Source organism: Thunnus maccoyii, chromosome 7 (genome assembly GCF_910596095.1).
Source record: "Thunnus maccoyii chromosome 7, fThuMac1.1, whole genome shotgun sequence".
NCBI lineage: Eukaryota > Metazoa > Chordata > Actinopteri > Scombriformes > Scombridae > Thunnus > Thunnus maccoyii.
The window spans coordinates 34873280-34885779 of record NC_056539.1 but is presented as its reverse complement, the minus strand read 5'-3'; the positions used below and the strand labels follow the sequence as shown (position 1 = coordinate 34885779).

The 12500-nt window shown below is 37.5% G+C and overlaps 1 protein-coding gene across 3 annotated transcripts in view; it reads right to left on the bottom strand.

Annotated features, from left to right (window-relative positions):
* Positions 1-4408, bottom strand: part of LOC121901115 (ephrin-A2-like) — a 92969-nt gene extending 88561 nt beyond the window's left edge. For all 3 annotated transcript variants that reach the window (XM_042417794.1, XM_042417795.1, XM_042417796.1), the window contains exon 1: positions 3187-4408. In XM_042417794.1, coding sequence (XP_042273728.1) covers positions 3187-3434 — 248 coding nt within the window. In that variant the 5' untranslated portion in view covers positions 3435-4408. The remainder of the gene's footprint in view (positions 1-3186) is intronic.
* Positions 4409-12500: the final 8092 nt, after the last annotated feature.

Sequence of the window (12500 nt, the reverse complement as noted above, 5' to 3'; positions counted from 1 at the left end):
CCATATACACTCTACCATATAAACTCTACCGTATAAACTCTACCGTATACATGCTACCGTATATACTCTACCGTATAAACTCTACCATATACACTCTACCGTATATACTCTACCGTATAAACTCTACCGTATAAACTCTACTGTCTATGCGAACAGGCTGTATGTACTCTACTGTATAAATTATACTGTATACACTCTACCGTATAAACTCTACTGTATAAATTCTACTGTATACACTCTACCGTATAAACTCTACTGTATAAATTCTACTGTATACACTCTACCGTATAAACTCTACTGTATAAACTCTACCATATACACTCTACCGTATAAACTCTACTGTATAAATTCTACTGTATACACTCTACCGTATAAACTCTACTGCATACACTCTACCGTATATACTCTACCATATACACTCTACCGTATAAACTCTACTGTATAAATTATACTGTATACACTCTACCGTATAAACTCTACTGTATAAATTCTACTGTATACACTCTACCGTATAAACTCTACTGTATAAACTCTACCGTATACACTCTACCGTATAAACTCTACTGTATAAACTCTACCATATACACTCTACCGTATAAACTCTACTGCATACACTCTACCGTATATACTCTACCATATATACTCTACCGTATAAACTCTACCATATACACTCTACCGTATAAACTCTACTGCATACACTCTACCGTATATACTCTACCATATATACTCTACCGTATAAACTCTACCATATACACTCTACCGTATATACTCTATGATATACACTCTACCGTATACACTCTACCATATACACTCACCGTATATACTCTATGATATACACTCTACCGTATATACTCTACCATATATACTCTACCGTATAAACTCTACCATATACACTCTACCGTATATACTCTACCATATAAACTCTACCGTATACACTCTACCATATACACTCACCGTATATACTCTACCATATAAACTCTACCGTATAAACTCTACCATATACACTCACCGTATATACTCTACCATATACACTCTACCGTACAAACTCTACCGTATAAACTCTACCGTATATACTCCACCGTATACACTCTACCGTATATACTCTACCGTATAAACTCTACCGTATAAACTCTACCGTATATACTCTACTGTATATACTCTACTGTATACACTCTACCTATAAACTCTACTGTATATACTCTACTGTGTACAATCTACTGTATATACTCTACTGTATATACTCTACTGTATACACTCTACCTATAAACTCTACTGTATAAACTCTACTGTATATACTCTACTATATATATTGTACTGTATATACTGTACTACATATACTCTACTTATACACTCTACTGTATATACTCTACTATATATACTGTACTATATATACTGTATTATTTATACTCTACTTATATACTGTACTATATATACTGTATTATATATACTCTACTTATATACTGTACTATATATACTGTACTGTATATATTCTACTATATATACTGTATTATATATACTCTACTTATATACTGTACTATATATATTCTACTGTATATACTCTACTATATATACTGTACTATATATACTCTACTGTATATACTCTACTATATATACTGTACTATATATACTCTACTGTATATACTCTACTATATATACTGTATTATATATACTCTACTTATATACTCTACTGTATATACTCTACTATATATACTGTATTATATATACTCTACTTATATACTCTACTGTATATACTGTACTATATATACTGTATTATATATATTCTGCTTATAAACTGTACTATATATACTCTACTGTATATACTGTATTATATATACTGTACTATATATACTGTACTGTATATACTCTACTATATATACTCTACTAATATACTGTACTCTGTACTATGTATACTCTACCGTATAAACTCTACTGTATATACTCTACTAATATACTGTACTATGTATACTATACATAACCACACATTATACAGTACGCATATAAAGTCACATCATGTTATTTAACTGTATAATATTTACCCTGTTTACAGTCCGCTGACTGTTTCACCTGTTTATGGTCATTTATGTGTCTGCAGACGGTTGTGTGTGTGTGTGTGTGTGTGTGTGTGTGTGTGTGTGTGTGTGTGTGTGTGTGTGTGTGTGAGAGAGAGAGAGAGAGAGAGAGAGAGAGTGTGTGTGTGAGTGTGAGTGTGTGTGTGTGTGTCTGTGTCTCACATGTGGCTTCATTTTACACTTTTTACAGAAAAAATATAATTAATTTGCTCACAGAAATAATAAAAATTATATATAATCATTATTAGTATTTATATTATTAGACCTGTTTGGTAAAAACTGGACAGATCACTTTTACACTCTTAAACTTAATTTTAATATGTTTGTATTTTATTTAGTGAGGGGCCGTGCAGATGGACCAGTCTGCCGCCACAGAGTGTAAAAACAATACAGACTGAAATCACAGAGTCAATATGGCACCAAACAACAGACTGTAAGTGTCATTTCAATAACATCTGACTCATTTCTGTGTTAAAGTCTGAAGTTAAAAATGAGACGTTTTCCTTCAGTTTTTATGGTTTCTGTGGATGATGGAAGTTAATTTGCTGTAAGAGACGCTTCACATGAAGCTGCTGTAACTCTGAATATTATCTGTATTTTAATCTCACATCAGAAACATCTTTCATCTGTTCTCTTTCTGCTGATCGTCTTTTACATTTCTGTTCATCCTGGAGGAGGAATTCCTCAATTTTCTGCTTTTCTTTATCTGAATGAAGCCTCTGCAGGCAGCTGCTGTCCTCCGCTGGACAGACTGCAAAAACAAATATGTAATTTTAGTTTGAATAAATAAAATTAACTTCATTTGACACTTTTCTCTGCTTTTATGTCACTTAAATATGTTTCCGTTTGCAGGGTTTTGGAAAGAAAACTGCTGAAATTCACTTCAAAACTCCCTGAAACGTCTCCTATAGCCTATTAAATATATTTGAACGTGATTAAAGTTTTTAACATTTAATTTCTGGTTTGTGTCCTGATGATATTAAAGTTTAAAGAACATCCTCCGCAGCTGGATTAAAGCTCCTTTAGACGTTTATTCCAGATGTTTGTGCTGATGTTACAGCTGAACGCGCCCTCCCCGCCTCCAGCCTCTCTGACCCGGGTCGGGTCCGGGTCTTACCTGGGGTTGGAGCTGTTCCAGTAGACCGCGTACCGGTCGGAGATGAGGCGGTCGTCGGTGACCGCGGAGCAGAGGCGGAGCAGCAGGCCGAGCAGCAGCAGCAGCCGCGGCCGCCCGGAGCGCTCCATGTGCGGCGGCGCGGTGCGCTGCGTCCCGGCGGCCATCCGAGTCTGTTGTGTGGAGCTGTGAGCGTGAGAAGACCCGCAGGAAGGAGACCCGCAGGAAGCAGACCCGCAGAACAAACTCATCAAACTCTCCGACAACAGCTGCTGGTTCAGCACATGGACGGAAGTATGACAGCTATTCAGTTTGGATCCGAAGATGGTCAATATTCATCGATTATGAGCTTCATATGGTCGAATTATTATTGATTATTGATTATTTCCCCGCAGGCAGAGTGATAATAATCCATTTTCTTCAGCTGCTCGGTCGCTTGAAGCTCTTCATGTGTGAGAAGGGAAAAGCTTCACCGCGACGGTTTCTCCTCAAAAACCATTAAAGTCGTCCAAATCCGCCTCCAGCAGGAAAAACTGTCCCGAAGTTTCATTTTCACTCCATCACAGAAAAATCAGAACCGGAGCAGAACCGCAACAGAACCGGAGCAGAACCGGAGCAGAAGACCGACAGCTGCGTCCATGTGCGTCCTTCTGCAAACTCAACTCACTCCAGCAGAAGTGTCCCGGAGCTCTCACTCAGGGTTTACGTCCTCTTTATGTAACTGCGGCTCACTTCCAGAGTCCGCTGCTCACTCTGATATCACCGAGCAGCAGCCCCGCACCTCCCCGCACCTCCCCGCCGCTCTCTGGCTGAGTATCACTGGGCAGCAGCTCCGCAGCAGGACCCGGTCCCTGCTCTCCGGCTCCCCGGCTCCCTGCTCTCTGCCGCTGGACTCACTGCTCTGTCCTCCGCCGCTGCACACCGAACCCAGCTGAACCGGGCTGAACCGAGCTGAACCGGGCTAAACCGAGCTGAACCGAGCTGAACCGGGCTAAACCGAGCTCACCGGACAGAAAAACAGACAAAGAAGAAAGAACTGAGCTGCAGGAGGAGCGTTTGGTGAGGTTACCGGCTCCGCTCCCGGTGCGTCCAGGAGGGCGGGGCTACTCTCCCTCCCGCCCTCTTTAATCAGTATCAGTTGTACCCACTTGGCCAAAAGTATGCGGACAGCTGAACACGTGTAACATCAGTCTGTGTCTCTCTTGTTGTTTAAATTCTAGAGCTTCCTGCTGTTCTTAAGGTTTCCCACAATCTTCAGAGGCTCTCTGCAACATCTGTATGAAAACATTTCTGAAACATCTGTATGAAAACATCTCTGCAACATCTGGATGAAAACATTTCTACAACATCTGGATGAAAACATTTCTACAACATCTGGATGAAAACATTTCTGAAACATCTGGATTAAAACATTTCTGAAACATCTGGATTAAAACATTTCTGAAACATCATAGGCTTTTAATCTGAATAAGATAGATAAGAGAAGGATCATTTAGTAATAATATTTCATGTCTTAGTTTTATATTATAAAGACGAGTCTGGACAGGAGCTTAGTGATATAGTGATATAATGATAGTGATAGTAATATAGTGATACAGTGATAGTGATAGTGACAGTGATATACTGATAGTGACATAGTGATAGTGACATAGTGATATACTGGTTGTGACATAGTGATAGTGACATAGTGATATACTGGTTGTGACATAGTGATAGTGACAGTGATATACTGATAGTGAAATAGTGATAGTGACTTCGTGATATACTGATAGTGACAGTGATATAGTGACAGTGATAGTGACATAGTGATAAACTGATAGTGATAGTGATATAATGACATAGTGATAATGACATAGTGATCTAGTAATATAGTGATAGTGACATAATGACAGTGATATAGAGATTGTGATGTAATGACAGTGATAGTGATAGTGATATGGTGATAGTGATACAGTGGTATGGTGATATAGTGATATAATGATAGTGATTTATTGATATAGTGATAGTGAGATAGTGATAGTGATGTATTGATATACTGATATGGTGATATACCGATGTAGTGATATAGTGATATAATGAGATAGTGATAGTGTGATAGGGTGATAGTGATATGGTAATACAATGACAGTGATATGGCGATATAATGAAATAATGATAGTGACATACTGAGTTAATGATAGTGATATAGTGACAGTGATGTAGTGAGCTAGTGATAGTGAGATAGTGATATTGATATGGTATAGTGATACTGACATAGTAATAATGATGTATCGAAATAGTTATAGTGATATAGCGAAAGTGATATACTGATAGTGGCATGGTGATATAGTGATAGAGACGTACTGATATAATTTTTTAATGATAGTGATATAATGATATAGTGATAGTGACAGTGATATACTGATAGTGACATAGTGATAGTGATGGTGATATACTGATAGTGACATAGTGATAGTGACAGTGATATAGTGATAGTGACAGCAATATGGTGACATAGTGATAGTGACATAGTGATCTACTGATAGTGACATAGTGACATAGTGATAGTGACATATAATGATATACTGATAGTAATCTTATGATATAGTGATGAGATAGTGACAGTGATATACTGACATTGAAATAGTGACAGTGATAGTGACATAGTGATAGTTAAAGTGAAACAGCAATGTAGTGAGATAGTGAGATAGTAATGTAGTGATATAGTGATAGTCATATAATGATATGAGTGATGTGGCAATATAGTGATACAGTGATAGTGATGTAGTGAGATAGTGATAGTGATATAGTGATTAAAGTAATAGTGATATAGTGATAATGAGATAGTGATACTGAGATAGTGAGATAGTCACAGTGATATACTGATATTGAAATAGTGAAATAGTGATAGTGACTGATAGTTAAAGTGAAATAGTGATGCATTGATATGGTGAGATAGTGATAGTGAGATAGTAATGTAGTGATATAGTGATAGTCATATAATGATAGTGATGTGGCACTATAGTGATATAGTGATATACTGATAGTGATATAGTGATATAGTAATAGTGATATAGTGATAGCGATTAAGTGATATAGTGATGAGATAGTGACAGTGATATAGTGATAGCGATTAAGTGATATAGTGATGAGATAGTGACAGTGATATAGTGATAGTGAGATAGTGATCGTTAAAGTGAGATAGTGACATAGTGACAGTGATATACTGATATTGAAATAGTGAGATAATAATAGTGAGATAGTGATAGTTAAAGTGAGATAGTGAGATAGTGACAGTGATATACTGACAGTGAAATAGTGAGATAGTTAAAGTGAGATAGTGAGACAGTGATATAGTGATATTGAAATAGTGAGATAGTGATAGTTAAAGTGAGATAGTTATGTAGTGATATAGTGAGATAGTGATAGTGAGATAGTGAGATAGTAATGTAGTGATATAGTGATAGCCATATAGTGATAGTGATGTAGTAATATAATGATACGGTGATATAGTGATATAGTGATAGTGGTATAGTTATAGTGATGTTGTGATATAGTGATAATGAGATAGTGATAGTTAAAGTGAGATAGTGTGATAGTGACAGTGATAAAGTGATATTGAAACAGTGAGATAGTGATAGTTAAAGTGAGATAGTGATGTAGCAAGATAGTGAGATTATAATGTAGTGATATACTGATAGTCATATAGTGATAGTGATGTGGTAATATAGTGATAGTGACATGGTGATATGCTGATAGTGAAGTAGTTCTAGTGATATAATGAGTGATAGTGAGATAGTGACAGTGATATAGTTATATTGAAAGAGTGAGATACTGATAGTTATAGATAGATAGTGATGTAGTGATATACTGATAGTCATATAGTGATAGTGATGTGGTAATATAGTGATAGTGATAGTGATTTACTGATAGCAATATAGTGATATAGCAATAATGATAATAGTATTAGTGATGTAGTGACAGTGATTTACTGATAGTGATATAGTGATATAGTAATAGTGCTGTAGTGATACTGGAATAGTGATGGTAAAATAGTGAGATAGTGATAGTGATATAGTGATAGTGAGATCATGAGATAGTGATAGTGATAACACTATGTGTTATATAACTGTGACAAGAGGGAGTCAAAGGATAACAGGAAGAAAAGACTTGTCCTGCTGTTTAACAAAGTTAGTTACCACACTCCGTCCCACCCAACACCAGCAATGATCAAAGAATGAAACGGCAAACAATCAATGTATAATAAAATATAATATCATCATGTTATTCTTGTTGTTCTTTTCAAATCCTGAACATATTTACAGTTGAGTCGTGTTTTCTCCCCAGTCACGCCTCTTAAAAATAACAAAAGTAAAACATGTCACCAACACTTTTCTGTTTAGCCTTCTGTGTCACATAAGGCCTGAACTATTGTAAAGGTCGTATCTGGTGTAATTCATGTGCTGACTAATAAAGTTTGTTGAATCCACGTTTATTGGCTTTTTCACGTAGGCTCAAATTTCAGTCACAGTTAATTACAGTTACTGTATATTATATATCATATTACTGAGTTTACTCTATTAGGCTCCCATTAATTGCACTCCTCTCACTGTCTGTGCACTATGTTCACTTTTTCTACACTAGAATATTACCTGCCCCCAACATTTGCTGTGTTATAATTTGATTAAACACACAAAGTTATGAATATGCAACACAGGAGCATAAAACTTGAAAAATATTAAAACTAGATTTTGTCACGGACAGGACCTCAGGATCAGGTAACAAAACTTCACCCACATTCTGTCTCTTTTTATGTCAGTTGATAAGTGTTTTATTGGTGCAAACACATTTCAGTTCAGTTCATTCAGTTCAGTTCAGTTCAGTTTTATTGTAATTTCCACAGAGATGCATGTAATCATAAAGGTAAGTGGCTGTCGTTCCTCATAGAGTAACAAAGAACAGACAGAAGGACGTGTGCAAAACAAAGAGGTGCAAGAAACAAAATATTAACATGAGTGCATTTTAGTAGTCGGCACAGTGAGCAACCTCAGTCCTGCTGTTACATCATTTATTTGATATTTGATTTGAGGAGAAGCCCCTTGAGATGCACCATCGTCTTATTAAGAGAGTTCTCTGACACAAAAAACTTGAAAATGAAAATAAAAATATTTGAACTAATAATAACAATAATAATAATTATAAAGGAATTAAATAAACAACAAAAAATTAACAAAACACAAAAACAGAGCTCTCAGAAAATCCCAAAATCTGTGTATCTGTTACAAAAATAATAATACTAATAATATGAACATTATGAGCTGTATGTTTGGTGTTTTTAGTCTCATGTCTGATGTTATGTTTTTAAAGTGTGCAGAGCTGATGTGTGCTTTAAATAAATTGACTTTTTACAGTGTATAATACCAGTGCTAATGTGAGAATTTACATTATTATTGTTGTTATTATTATTATTGTTATTTAGATTATTAAATATTATTTTATTATTATGGTTGTGATGATTATTATGGCTGTGGTTATTATTATTATGGCTGTGGTTATTATTATTATGGCTGTGGTTATTAGTATTATGGCTGTCGTTATTAATATTATGGCTGTCGTTATTAATATTATGGCTGTCATTATTATTATTATTATGGCTGTGGTTAGTATTATGGCTTTGGTTATTAGTATTATGGCTGTGGTTATTATTATTGTGGCTTTGGTTATTATTATGGCTGTGGTTATTAGTATTATGGCTGTCGTTATTATTATTTTGGCTGTGGTCATTAGTATTATGGCTGTGGTTGTTATTATTATGGCTGTGGTTGTTATTATAATGGCTGTGGTTAATAGTATTATGGTTGTGGTTATTGTTATTTTGGCTGTGGTTGTTATCATTATGGCTGTGGTTATTAGTATGGCTGTGGTTGTTGTTATTATTATGGCTGTGGTTATTAGTATTATGGCTGTGGTTATTATTATGGCTGTGGTTGTTATTATTATGGCTGTGGTTGTTAGTATTATGGCTGTGGTTGTTATTATTATAGCTGTGGTTGTTATTATAATGGCTGTGGTTAATAGTATTATGGCTATGGTTATTATTATTTTGGCTGTGGTTATTATTATGGCTGTGGTTATTAGTATTATGGCTGTGGTTGTTATTATTATGGCTGTGGTTGTTATTATTATGGCTGTGGTTGTTATTATAATGGCTGTGGTTAATAGTATTATGGGTATGGTTATTATTATTATTTTGGCTGTGGTTGTTATTATTATGGCTGTGGTTGTTATTATAGTGGCTGTGGTTAATAGTATTATGGCTATGGTTATTAGTATTATGGCTGTGGTTGTTATTATTATGGCTGTGGTTATTAGTATTATGGCTGTGGTTGTTATTATTATGGCTGTGGTTGTTATTATAATGGCTGTGGTTAATAGTATTATGGCTATGGTTATTATTATTTTGGTTGTGGTTGTTATTATTATGGCTGTGGTTATTAGTATTATGGCTGTGGTTGTTATTATAATGGCTGTGGTTATTAGTATTATGGCTGTGGTTGTTATTATAATGGTTGTGGTTATTAGTATTATGGCTATGGTTATTATTATTTTGGTTGTGGTTGTTATTATTATGGCTGTGGTTATTAGTATTATGGCTGTGGTTGTTATTATAATGGCTGTGGTTATTAGTATTATGGCTATGGTTATTATTATTTTGGCTGTGGTTATTATTATGGCTGTGGTTATTAGTATTATGGCTGTGGTTGTTATTATAATGGCTGTGGTTATTAGTATTATGGCTATGGTTATTATTATTTTGGCTGTGGTTATTATTATGGCTGTGGTTATTAGTATTATGGCTGTGGTTAATAGTATTATGGCTGTGGTTGTTATTATGATGGCTGTGGTTATTAGTATTATGGCTATGGTTATTATTATTATGGCTGTGGTTATTATTATTATGGCTGTGGTTATTATTATTATGGCTGTGGTTATTAGTATTGTGGCTGTGGTTGTTATTATAATGGCTGTGGTTAATAGTATTATGGCTGTGGTTATTATTATTATGGCTGTGGTTATTATTATTATGGCTGTGGTTGTTATTATAATGGCTGTGGTTGTTATTATTATGGCTGTGGTTAATAGTATTATGGCTGTGGTTATTATTATTATGGCTGTGGTTATTAGTATTGTGGCTGTGGTTGTTATTATAATGGCTGTGGTTAACAGTATTATGGTTGTGGTTGTTATTATTATGGCTGTGGTTGTTATTATTATGGCTGTGGTTATTAGTATTGTGGCCGTGGTTGTTATTATAATGGCTGTGGTTAATAGTATTATGGCTGTGGTTATTATTATTATGGCTGTGGTTATTATTATTATGGCTGTGGTTGTTATTATAATGGCTGTGGTTGTTATTATTATGGCTGTGGTTAATAGTATTATGGTTGTGGTTGTTATTATTATGGCTGTGGTTATTATTATTATGGCTGTGGTTGTTATTATAATGGCTGTGGTTGTTATTATTATGGCTGTGGTTAATAGTATTATGGTTGTGGTTAATAGTATTATGGCTGTGGTTATTAGTATTATGGTTGTGATGATTAGTGGTTCCCAGCAGCTGCTGGACCTGTTCGTGCCCTCGGCCTGTGCTGCTGTGAGGAGTCTCTTCCTCTCCTCCAGTGATTCAGCACTCATCAATATTTCACAGCATCAGAGAGAGAGAGAGGAATACAGATGAATCTTTCATTCTTGCTTTTAAAGCCGTCCCACAGATTAATGGAGCTGCACTATGAAACTTTCAGAGGGTTCCATGAATAAATGCAGAAAGCACCAGGCGTTCAACAACCGGTGACCATGTATACTGAGAGAGAGAGAACATCAAAGCCACATTATCTCAGTCTGTTCAGATTACACCTGAGGAAACATCTGGTCCAGGTAACAGCAATGTACTCTGGGTAAATACTCACAGAGCCCTCTGATTGGTTCACATCAAACCTTTAGATCAGAGCAAAAATACCAGAGTGGTTCATACAAACCTGGAGAATCAGAACCTGATGCTGTAACAGACTTGGACACCTGGATTCTTCCTGTACTGGTCCAACAGAGATCACCTGTCCAGGGTCAGGTGGGTCAGGTCGGGTCAGCAGCCTCGGAGGCCGTGTGAGGCCTGTCAGGGTAGCCTAAAGGTTTTGGGTTCAGGTCTGGGAGTTCACATGAACTGTTGTCAGATTTTCTTTGTTTACAGCTGAAAACTAAAAACTGAAGCTTCAAACACAAACAGAAGAGTTCACTTCTAGCACTGATAGGAACATGTCACACACTGAGTGGCTACTGACCATTAGCTGGTGGCTACTGACCATCAGCTGATGGCTACTGACCGTCAACTGGTGGCTACTGACCGTCAACTGGTGGCTACTGACCGTCAGCTGGTGGCTACTGACGTCAACTGGTGGCTATGACCGTCAACTGGTGGCTACTGACCGTCAACTGGTGGCTACTGACCGTCAACTGGTGGCTACTGATGTCAACTGGTGGCTACTGACCGTCAACTGGTGGCTATGACCGTCAGCTGGTGGCTACTGACGTCAACTGGTGGCTATGACCGTCAACTGGTGGCTACTGACCGTCAACTGGTGGCTACTGACCGTCAGCTGGTGGCTACTGATGTCAACTGGTGGCTACTGACCGTCAACTGGTGGCTATGACCGTCAGCTGGTGGCTACTGACGTCAACTGGTGGCTACTGACCATCAGCTGGTGGCTACTGACCGTCAGCTGGTGGCTACTGACTGTCAGCTGATGGCTACTGACCGTCAGCTGGTGGCTACTGACCGTCAGCTGGTGGCTACTGACTGTCAGCTGGTGGCTACTGACATCAGCTGGTGGCTACTGACCGTCAGCTGATGGCCACTGACCGTCAGCTGGTGGCTACTGACTGTCAGCTGGTGGCTACTGACTGTCAGCTGGTGGCTACTGACCGTCAGCTGATGGCTACTGACCATCAGCTGGTGGCTACTGACATCAGCTGGTGGCTACTGACTGTCAGCTGATGGCTACTGACCGTCAGCTGGTGGCTACTGACCGTCAGCTGATGGCCACTGACTGTCAGCTGGTGGCTACTGACCGTCAGCTGATGGCCACTGACCGTCAGCTGGTGGCCACTGACTGTCAGCTGGTGGCTACTGACTGTCAGCTGGTGGCTACTGACCATCAGCTGGTGGCTACTGACCGTCAGCTGGTGGCTACTGACTGTCAGCTGATGGCTACTGTGCCAGGTCTCACTTTGACCCCCTAGATCTAAAAAAGCTGGACAATATTGTTGGGCATCAAACATCAAAC